Here is a 12,122-nt window from a genome sequence, read left to right on the forward strand (position 1 = left end):
CTGTCTGATAGTGCTCCTCTGTACTCTCTCCTGTCTGAGAGCACCCCTCTGTGCTCTCTTCTGTCTGATAGTACTCCTCTGTGCGCTCTCCTATTTCATAGGACTCCTCAGTGCTCTCTCCTATCTGATAGTACTCCTCTGTGCTATCTCCTATCTGATAGTACTCCTCTGTGCTCTCTCCTGCCTGATATTACTCCTCTGTGCTCTCTGTCTGATAGTACTCCTCAGTGCTCTCTCCTGTCTGACAGCACTCCTCTCTGCTCTCTCCTGTCTGATAGGACTCCTCTGTGCTCTCTCCTGTCTGATAGTACTCCTCTGTGCTCTCTCCTGTCTGATAGTACTCCACTGTGCTCTCTCCTGTCTGATAGCACTCCTCTGTGCTCTCTCCTGTCCGATAGCACTCCTCTGTACTCTCTCCTGTCTGATAGTACTCCTCTGTGCTCTCTCCTGTCTGATAGGACTCCTCTGTGCTCTCTCCTTTCTGATAGCACTCCTCTGTGCTCTCTTCTGTCTGATAGTACTCCTCTGTGTTCTCTCCTGTCTGATAGGACTCTTCTGTGCTCTCTCCTGTCTGATAGGACTCCTCTGTGCTCTTTCCTATCTGATAGGACTCCTCTGTGCTCTCTCCTGTCTGATAGGACTCATCTGTTCTCTCTCCTGTCTTATACTATTCCTCTGTGCTCTCTCCTGTCTGACAGGACTCCTCTGTGCTCTCTTCTGTCTGATAGTACTCCTGTGTGCTTTCTCCTGTCTGATAGGACTCCTCTATGCTCTCTCCTGTCTGACAGGACTCCTCTGTGCTCTCTCCTGTCTGATAGCACTCCTCTGTGCTCTCTCCTGTCTGATAGGACTCCTCTGTGCTCTCTCCGGTCTGATAGCACTCCTCTGTGCTCTCTTCTGTCTGATAGGACTCATCTGTGCTCTCTCATGTCTGATAGGACTCCTCTGTACTCTCTCCTGTCTGATAGCACTCCTCTGTGCTATATTCTGTCTGATAGTATTCCTCTGTGCTCTCTCCTGTCTGATAATACTCCTCTGTGCTATCTCCTGTCTGAGAGGACTCCTCTGTGCTCTCTCATGTCTGATAGGACTCCTTTGTGCTCTCTCCTGTCTGATAGGACTCTACTGTGCTCTCTCCTGTGTGATAGGAATCCTCTGTGCTCTCTCCTGTCTGATAGGACTCCTCTGTGCTCTCTCCTGTCTGATAGGACTCCTCTGTGCTCTCTCCTGTCTGATAGGACTCCTCTGTTCTCTCTCCTGTCTTATACTACTCCTCTGTGCTCTCTCCTGTCTTATAGGACTCCTCTGTGCTCTCTCCTGTCTGCTAGCACTCCTCTGTGCTCTCTTCTGTCTGATAGGACTCCTCTGTGCTCTCTCATGTCTGATAGGACTCTTCTGTACTCTATCCTGTCTCATAGTACTCCTCTGTACTCTCTCCTGTCTGATAGCACTCCTCTGTGCTCTTTCCTGTCTGATAATACTCCTCTGTGCTCTCTCCTGTCTGATAGTACTCCTCTGTACTCTTTCCTGTCTGATAGCACTACTCTGTGCTCTCTCCTGTCTGATAGTACTAATATGTGCTCTCTCCTGTCTGATAGTACTCCTCTGTGCTCTCTCCTGTCTGATAGCACTCCTCTGAGCTCTCTCCTGTCTGATAGCACTCCTCTGTGCTCCTCCTGTCTGATTGTACTCCTCTGTGCTCTCTCCTGTCTGATAGCACTCCTCTGTACTCTCTCCTGTCTTATAGTACTCCTCTGTGCTCTCTCTTTTCTGATGGGACTTCTTTGTGCTCTCTTCTGTCCTATCAGACTGAAGCTTCTGCTTCGAGCCATGATTTTATGCAGTAAGCCATGATTTTTATTAAAAAAAAAAGGAAATTATATTTTCTTATGAAGTATGTTAGAAAGGTTAACCCCTTAAGGACTCAGCCCATTTTGACCTTAAGGACTCAGACAATTTAATTTTTACGTTTTCATTTTTTCCTCCTCGCCTTCTAAAAATCATAACTCTTTTATATTTTCATCTCCAGACTAGTATGAGGGCTTGTTTTTTGCGTGACCAGTTGTCCTTTGTAATGACATTACTCATTATATCATAAAATGTATGGCGCAACCAAAAAACAATATTTTTGTGGGAAAATTAAAACGAAAAACACAATTTTGCTAATTTTGGAAGGTTTCGTTTTCACGCCGTACAATTTATGGTAAAAATGACGTGTGTTCTTTATTCTGAGGGTCAATACGATTAAAATGATACCCATTATTACATACTTTTCTATTATTGTTGCGCTTAAAAAAAATCACAAACTTTTTAACCAAATTAGTACGTTTATAATCCCTTTATTTTGATGACCTCTAACTTTTTTATTTTTCTGTATAAGCGGCGGTATGGGGGCTCATTTTTTGCGCCAGGATCTGTACTTTTTTTGATACTGCATTTGCATATAAAAAACTTTTAATACATTTTTTATAATTTTTTTTTAATAAAATGTATTAAAAAAGTAGGAATTTTGGACTTTTTCTTTTTCGTTCACGCCGTTCACCGTACGGGATCATTAACATTTTATTTTAATAGTTCGGACATTTACGCACGCAGCGATACCAAATATGTCTATAAAAAAATTTTTTACGCTTTTTGGGAGTAAAATAGGAAAAAACGGACGTTTTACTTTTTTATTGGGGGAGGGGATTTTTCACTATTTTTTTTACTTTTACTTTTACATTTTTTTACATTTTTTTTACACTTGAATAGTCCCCATAGGGGACTATTCATAGCAATACCATGATTGCTAATACTGATCTGTTCTATGTATAGGACATAGAACAGATCAGTGTTATCGGCTATCTTCTGTTCTGGTCTGCTCGATCACAGACCAGAGCAGAAGACGCCGGGAGCCGGACGGTGGAAGGAGAGGGGATTTCCGTGCGGCGTTCTGAATGATCGGATCCCCGCAGCAGCGCTGCGGGCGATCCGATCATTCATTCAAATCGCGCACTGCCGCAGATGCCGGGATCTGTATTGATCCCGGCACCTGAGGGGTTAATGGCGGACGCCCGCGAGATCGTGGGCGTCGGCCATTGCCGTCGGGTCCCTGGCTGCGATCAGCAGCCGGGATCAGCCGCGCATGACACCTGCATCGCTCCGATGCCCGCGGTTATGCACAGGACGTAAATGTACGTCCTGGTGCGTTAAGTACCACCGCACCAGGACGTACATTTACGTCCTGCGTCCTTAAGGGGTTAATGTGTTGCTAAGATGTACAACATGTGAAAAGCTTTTGTACCTGAAAAAGACCATTTAAAAATACAGAGTCCATGTAAAAACCTAAAGTAGGCAATGGTGAGATACAACTTAGCATTACATATCAATATCTCTGTTTGCTGACAGAGACTGAAAACCTGTTCAGATCGTATCACAGTGATCGGCTATTATGTTGCTGAACCCAATTTTTTATACGCCCTACCACTCCTGAGATGAGGGCTTACAGTTTATCTGACATTTATCTGACAATCTGCCATATATGTGTGAACTTAATTTTAATAATGGGGAGTGGAGCTGACTTGTTGCTATGGGTGACAATGATAAGTAATCTTTCCAACAGTTTTGATAAGTGAGATATATTGGGGAAATTCACCAAAACCTTTGTCTCATATAGATATATAAAATCCTGTTGACCAGAAATTTAGCAGAGGTGGTGCACACCCGCTGCTTCAGCGACTGCCGTGCGCCATATGTTGAAATTTACGCTAGCTACCAGCTTGTGTACATTTAAGCAACAAATTACTGGTTTTAGTTGTCCAACCCCTTTACAGCACAGCCAAGGTCAATATTTTTAACCGAAACCAGCTTTGGGTCCAAAACAATGGAAAAAGGTGCAAATATTAGATGTGAACCAAAACTGACCACAGGCACCCAGATGAGGTGAATATACTATATACAAGTGTATCACTACAGTACTTCCCCCTTAGATAATGTATAAGTGCAATTATATTTGTTCTCTGTTGTTAGGCACCCAGGGCACTCTGAGGACACTTCTGACCTAACGTGAAAACCTACAGCCATATACATTAAAGAAAATACATTATATAACACGAGAAGTTCCGTAATATATGCCTTATGCCTATGTACAGTATCTCATTACATTTTAATGACTATCTGTCTAGAAGTCATGTGCCCCATTGGTTACCCTTTTGTCAGGTCCCCATTAGCGACCATCTCTCCCGCATGTTTCACTTCCATTAATCTCACTTTTTTCCAGACAGTGAGAATATAAACACTTTACAAATTAGTATTTTAATCAGCGCTGCCAGCAGATAATGTCATACACGTGACCGAAAGCCTAAAGTTAATGTCTTCCATGGGTAATAAGGCAGCTGCTGTAAATGCCACGCTTATAGAAGTATACAGCTTGCCAGCGTAGCATGTGAGCATTGTGTGCGGACGTCTGTGTGTGTTTCCAGTGTCTGTTGATTCTGCCTGTGCTGCAGCAGCTGATTCTGTCTCATATACACACAATACAGCAAGTGGATAGAGCCGTACAATCACCTTCAGAGGAGCACATTGCTTCTGCCAGTGTGGTATTCTTCTTTACACCTGATTCACTCACTGCTGCTCCGCAATTGAAGGCAGATCCTTTGACCTAAGCAGATTAGACGCATGAACGACACAGCAAGCTATCTGCGCTTTTCAAGGAAGAGATTTGACTCCAAAATAGGGCACTAAGCTTTTCAGCCTTATGCCTATTTACCAAGTCAGCATGATGCAGTGTCTCAGGGTGCTTAGTAGCCTCCTGGGGAATCAAGTGGGAAACAAAAGCAGAAGTGGCAGCCGCTGCAAATGTGGAAGTCTGTGCCATTAGAGAAAGCGCTTGCTAATAATGGCCTGTGAGACCCAGGTTTCCTTGGTTTCCATGACAGCTATTAGGTACCATAGAAATTGAATTGCCCACTGCTCCTGGGGGAGTGAAAGGGTGTTTCGAATGACAGAGCATATTACCAACAACTTGTCGTGTTCATCTTTTTTTTTGCAAAACTAACTGGATTATGGCTTTTTTGTATCCTTTGCTTACTGAAGATCTGGATTGCTTTTAAACCTTCGTTTCCAAGAACATTTACTCTTTTTTTTATGTTTGTGCATAGAACTGATCTTGGAAATTCAAGGATATGAGCTGTTATACAGGTGGGCTACAAAGGGGGAGTGAAAATACCAAGCATCCAATCAGGTATTGGTTACCTGCAACACCGACAAGATGCCCCTGCAACAGATTTCTGTAGTCCCTGCAAGGGAAACTGCTAGCAATGGGAGAAGTTCAATGGGAAAAAACAGACAGAAGAATAAAGAAGTTGAGGTAAGTACTGGGTTGCTCTTGCCCAGTATATACACTATGATCTATGACAGATACAAGGCATGCTTTTCACGACAAATCTTGGCAAATTGTAATGCATGCATAACGCTTTCATCGCTAGCTGGACATCCAGGTCCGTATTATGATAAAGCTGGCTGCTTTGTAATGATAATACTGAATAAGGGCTTCTTTCTATTATGACTTAGTTTGTGTTTGTGCATAGAGTTCTGAGACTCAAAGAACAGAGAGTTAAAAATGCATAAACACAAAATTACTAAAAGCAATAATGGCAGCATTAGGAAAATGAAACTCATAGTAGTGTTAATGTATGTGGCATAAATGACTAGCAATTCATTCAAGCTTTCATTGGCACTTACTGAGTCTTGAGCTGTAGGAAGCTATATGAAGCACACGTAGACCTTCTGTAAAGAGCCAATCATTGCATTCTTACCAGCCTCATAATTAATTGTAATCCTTCTGTCTAATGAATGGAGCACAAAGGGAGTCAGGATTATTATGATGGAATGTTTTTGTGTCTCAGAAATGTCAAATTGCTTATTCTTATAATACTTACGGTGTGCCAATCAAAGTAGACTTTAAAGTAAGTTTTTTATGTGAGAAATTAAGTTATTTTAATGTTTAAAAAAGTATTCATTGATATATGACTAATGATCTAATTATATAAACACTATCTATCCATATGCTTTCTTTAGTTATTTTGAAGTTCTAAAATCTGGGGGCTTGATACTTAGTGGCCATGTGGAAAACAATATAGAAAGAGATTTATCATTCTTTTCATATGTATGGCTTTTATATGACAATTTTCTTTACTTACTTTTGCTTACATGCGACCTATTTATCAAATAGTCAGACGACCTTGATAAACAAATCACACGTAAGCAAAATACGGGAAACCCGCTCACAAAAGTATTTTTTAAAGCAAAAAAGTTTTCCCTTATGTTAATAGCTGAAGTTCTTTATCTACCCTTTATTACCAGTAGGGTTGCTAGAGAGTGACGGGGAGGGGGGGGGGGGGGGGGGCATATCGCATCGGGTGACATCCTGCCTGGCCTGCCTGGCACTAAATAGCTGCACTCCAACTGTCCCACAACAACCCATCCACCCTCCTCAGAAATAAAAAAATATTAAAAACATACTATGCCACACCTTGAATATCTGTACTCTGGAGGCTTTTTTGTTTAATTTTGAGCCTGCATTTTGTGACATTAGTGGGCGGAGTCCTGCGTCGCTGCGCTGAGGCAGGAGTTTACATCAGGAAGGAAGACAGCGCAGCACCAACAGGCACATAAACAATAGTAACGCCACAAAAGAAAAAAACGGCTCGGTACGTTACCCACCCCAAAATGTGCATGAAGCTGTATTACTATGGATGTTTCTTTTTTTTAAAGGAAACATTTTAGTGCCACATATGGGTTATTTACGTAGTCTGTAAAAAGTCTTACACAATAATTTTTTGCCTTATTCTATTTTAACACAACATTAATTTTAAAATGTAGTGGGTACACCAGCATGTACGTGTCCTAACATTAACAAGGTGTGCAGTGTGTATTTTCAACCTTAAAATTAATAGATTTATTAATTATATAATAATTTTTTTCTATAATTAAAATTAACATTAATGTAGTAGCTTTGTTGCATGATGCAGAACAAGAACGGTTGTTAAAGTGGGTGTTAATGTCCTTTTCTGCAGACGTGTGCACTTTCTGTAAGACAGATTGGACCTGGAATGCATATGCGACTTTTAAATGGAGATGCAACTTTTTTTCTTTATAAATAGCAACTATCGCATTTGATCCATACATGACCACTGTAAAGCAAAAAAAAAAAAAAAAAAAAAAAAAGATAAATTACTATGTGAGCAGATTTCAGAAATGTGCTTTGGAATAAGCAAAAAATCTAAAAGTCGCAGCATGTATAGAAAAGTAGAACGTGCGCAAGTATGTGCGGCTTTTTTTATGCAAAAAAAAAAAATGTGCTACAGAGCTTGATAAATCCCCTTCATAATGATAAAAAAATAATATTGCCAATTCTTGTTTGCAAAAATTTGTTAATGGAGTTAAAAAAGGCATACTCACCTGTCTGATGCCCTGCCACTGCTAGGACCATGCTGACCATGCCCTTTAAAAATAATTTTTAGTACTATGCCACCCCAACTATTAAAGCCATAGATAGGATGTTTACAAATAATATTGGGGACATTACAAATATTTGCTCACCAATTCACCATAATAATATAGGCATAGATCATTTGTGTAATATTAAAATAACACTGGGCAATTTTATCTGAAGCGGTAGGGACCATGGCATAAAATATATCAAAATGCTTGATGTAAAGCTGTATGTCACTTTTAAATATACATGTGAACCTGTCATAATTTTTATGTTGCCCAAATCGCAAGTAGCATGATATCAGAACACTATCAGTTACTCTGATACATTCAGCCATTTCAGATTAATAATAATTTGAAAATGACCCTGGTAATTAGTCACAGGGAACAGGTCCCAGTGGCTGCTTTCTGCCTGGCCAACCTGAATGATGCATGTCTCCCTATCGGTGTATAAGGAGAAATGCGTCACTCAGTACTGGTGGGGCAGAGAGCAGCCATTGGGACCTGCCCCCATGACTTGTTACCAGGGATTGGTTTCATTTTTAAACTCTGATAACTCTGAAATGTCAGACGTATCAGAGTAATTCATGAAATCCTAACATGATGCTGTCTGCACCTGTTTTCTGCTGCCCACGGGTTGGACAGCATAAGATGGATGACATGTTCCCTTTAGATGTAATTTAAAGAGGGAAAAAATAAAGATAACAGAGGTGCTGATTGTAATTTTAATTTGAATGTTAATTAGCATACAAAACAAACATTTTGTAGTAGAAAAAGAGTTACATTTTGGCAAACTGATTTATAATGAATTGTTTAAGGCTATATTGTTACATTTTTCCCTTAGGCTGTCAATATTTGTTGTCTGTCTGTCAAAAAAAAAGTTGCCAATGTAAATTGAGTTCCCTTGAAGGGCCCATTGAGTTTAATTGACCAGTATAGTCAATTTCCCAAAAAATTATTACTTGTCATGTGAACTCCCACTGTTGACATCCAATCTGATAATATAGTGTAACCATTAATGGTTACAGCAGAGAAAATAGTTCTTTGGAAAAGCTGGCTGTAGATTACCTGATTTCTGTTACCAGATAGTGTGACCAATCTGATAATTGTTCCTTGTATTAAGGCTTTGTTGTGTTTTTTAACCGTTCATTATTTTTGTAAATAGAAATTATGTTCAGAATAATTTTAGTTTTTTTAATGCAAAAGTCCACGGTTCCAGTTTCTTCTCACACAGCCATCTGTACCACATGCATGGCAAAGAAAATCACGTTCCATATATCTTATTAGGACAGCTTACAGGGCTTCCCCGATCTGGACCCTACTCTATGAACCATAGAAGAAAACCTCTTACAAACAATAACGCCCTTGCAAGTATGATGTAAACTCCTAAATTTAACCTAATAATGGCTGTAGGTTGTCAACATCATATGTTTTATCTTTATATCTGTATGAAGAGAAGCAAAGGGGAACCATATTGGTCAGTTAAGAGTTACAGGCCAGTTAGCAGTTGAGGTGGGGTATTTTGATTCTTCCTTAGCCTTCTGGCTTGGCTCTTGTTTTGCTAGATTTTAGTCTTGACTGTTTTAGTTCTGACTTGTTAGTTTGATTTTGCCATGGCTTTATTGTATTGATCCATTTATCTAATTGTTAGCCTTGTTCTGTTTCAGTTTTATTGTATGTCTAGTTTACATCTGTTACCTGAATCTGTATCATGACTTATTCTGACCAATTTGTGTTTCATACTTTATTTTGGTATAAAGCTTGATCATTTTTTCACTTGCTTTGCCCCTTGCCTTGTGTGTTGTATTTCTGTCTTGTCTGTTACTTGAACCTGTATCTTGACTTGTATTCTGACCTGTTTGTGTTTTGTGCTTCACTCCAGCATACGTCCTGATCCATTGCTTTTCTTACTTATTCCTAGCCTTGAATGTTTTACTTCTGTTAAGTCTTGTTTCATCTTGAATCTGTTAATTCTCATCTGACTGACTTCAGTTACCTGTTCACTCACCTTCATTCCTGTTAAACCTGCTGCAACATCCTTATGGAAACCTGTTTGTCATTTCTCTCTACCAGCTGTATTATTTTGGTCCTGAACCTGTTAGTCAGTACTCGATATACCTGCTGTTATATATTTCTGATACCTGTTTATTACTTTTTTGCATACCTGCCATTATATCTAACCTTGTTTCCAGTTTGTTTTTTCTTGCCTGCTCTTTTTGACCTCTGTACAGACATGCTTTTCTGAAATCTGTACAGTTCAATTTATTATTTTGACTTGTGACGCCCCTGCACCTTCTAAAGTGCAGGGACAGCCGTTCAGTCGTGGATCGGCTGCCTAGGGCAGATATGCAAGTAGGCAAGGAAAGCGCTTCTGGTTGAACTTTGGGATGCACTATTTCCTGCCCTACGTGACAAAAAGACTTTGAGTTCTATATAAGAGAAATACAGCTGTTTGTTCACTGTAATGGTATATTATAATGCCACAAAATGTTACCTAAAAACAACATTCTGTTAAAAGGTGGACATTTGAATGGTCACTGTCACTTCAACAAAATTTGTATAAATCAATAATACATGTGAATAGAGATGAGCAAATTTTTGAAAAATTCGATTTGGCTGATTCGCCGAATTTTTTGAAAAAATTCAATTCGATCCTAATAAATTCATGGTTAATCGATATAAGAAAGTGTGTGTTTTTAACTTTTTCCTTTTTTTTTTTCTTTTCTTTCGCATTTTTAAGGTAGAACCACTACTCCCAGCATGGAACAGACTGTTCCATGATGGGAGTAGTAGTACCTGTACTAATAGACAGATCGCCCCGGGATCTGACACCCGTTGCGATACTCCTATATAATGTATAGATTACATTACTCTTCTGCAGGATCCTGCACTATGTTCTGCGATGTGAAGTTCTTCACATCACAGATTCATATTTCCCACAGAAAGCTGTGATTGGCTAGATGGTTCCAGCTAATCACAACTCTCTGCGGGAAATATGAATGATAGGTATATATATATATATATATATATATATATATATATATATATATATATGGCAGTGCAAGGGACCAGAGAAGAGCGGCCGTGCATCGCATCTATACATTATACAGGATGCTCGCAGTGGGTGTCGGGAGTGGCTCGAAAAATAAAGGGAACACTTAAATAACACAATGTAACTCCAAGTCAATCACACTTGTGAAATCACACTGTCCACTCAGGAAGCAACACTGATTGACAATCAATTTCACATGATGTTGTGCAAATGGAACAGAAAGCAGGTGGAAATTATAGGCAATTAGCAAGACACCCCCAATAAAAGAGTGGTTCTGCAGGTGGTGACCACTTCTCAGTTCCTATGTAGTGTTGAGCGCGAATATTCGAAATGCAAATTTTCACCGCGAATATTGGCACTTTGCGATATCACAAATATTTTGAATATAGTGATATATATTCGTAATGATGAATATTCATAATTTTTTTTTTGCGAATATGTGAAAATATTTGAATATATGTGGATATGCAAATATTCGCAAATATGCGAATATCGGCACTTCCAGTTAGAGGGCACTGATTCCTCCATTCTATTAGTTGAAAGATATAATCGCACGTGTGCACTATGTGAATCTCATTATGGATTTTCACTTGAAAAAAAATAGAACGAACATAGCGAATATGCGAATTTCGCGAACATAGGACGAATATTCGCAAAAAATTTGAATATGGCCCCTGCCGCTCATCACTATTCCTTTGTTTCCTGGCTGATGTTTTGGTCACTTTGAATGCTGGCGGTGCTTTCACTCCAGTGGTAGCATGAGATGGAGTCTACAACCCACATAAGTGGCTCAGGTAGTGCAGCTCATCCAGCATGGCACAACCATGCTGTGGTAAGAAAGTTTGCTGTGTCAGTCGGCGTAGTGTCCAGAGCATGGAGGCACTACCAGGAGGAGGCCGTAGGACGGCAACAACCCAGCAACAGGACCGCTACCTCCAACTTTGTGCAAGGAGGAGCAGGAGGAACACTGCGAGAGCCCTGTAAAATGACCTACAGCAGCCACAAATGTGCATGTGTCCACTCAAACGGTCAGAAACAGACTCCATGAAGGTGGTATGAGGGCCCGACGTCCACAGGTGGGGGTTGTGCTTACAGCCTAACACTGTGCAGGACGTTTGGCATTTGCCAGAGAACACCAAGATTGGCAAATTCACCACTGGCACCCTGTGCTCTTCACAGATGAAAGCAGGTTCACACTGAGCACATGTGACAGACGTGACAGAGTCTGGAGACGCCTTGGAGAATGTTCTGCTGCCTGCAACATCCTCTAGCATGACCGGTTTGGCGGTGGGTCAGTAATGGTGTGGGTTGGCATTTCTTTGGGGGGGGCCGCACAGCCCTCAATGTGGTTGCCACAGGTAGGCTGACTGCCATTAGGTATCGAGATGAGATCCTCAGACCCCTTGTGAGACCATATGCTGGTGCGGTTGGCCCTGGGTTTCTCATGTGCTAGACCTCATGTGGCTGGAGTGTGTCAGCAGTTCCTGCAAGAGGAAGGCATTGATGCTATGGACTGTCCGCCCGTTCCCCAGACCTGAATCCGATTGAGCCCATCTGGGACATCTTGTCTCGCTCCATCCACCAATGCCACATTACA

At 40.7% G+C, this 12,122-nt stretch overlaps 1 protein-coding gene across 2 annotated transcripts in view; it reads left to right on the forward strand.

Moving 5' to 3' along the window:
* Positions 1-4,445: 4,445 nt before the first annotated feature.
* Positions 4,446-12,122, forward strand: part of MARCHF1 (membrane associated ring-CH-type finger 1) — a 383,459-nt gene continuing 375,782 nt past the window's right edge. For both annotated transcript variants that reach the window (XR_008889453.1, XM_056561343.1), the window contains exon 1: positions 4,446-5,347. Coding sequence is in view for 1 of the 2 variants with exons in the window: in XM_056561343.1 (XP_056417318.1) it covers positions 5,249-5,347 (99 nt within the window). In the remaining variant the exon portion in view is untranslated. The remainder of the gene's footprint in view (positions 5,348-12,122) is intronic.

The sequence above is a fragment of the Hyla sarda genome, chromosome 1 (genome assembly GCF_029499605.1).
Source record: "Hyla sarda isolate aHylSar1 chromosome 1, aHylSar1.hap1, whole genome shotgun sequence".
Classification (NCBI taxonomy): domain Eukaryota; kingdom Metazoa; phylum Chordata; class Amphibia; order Anura; family Hylidae; genus Hyla; species Hyla sarda.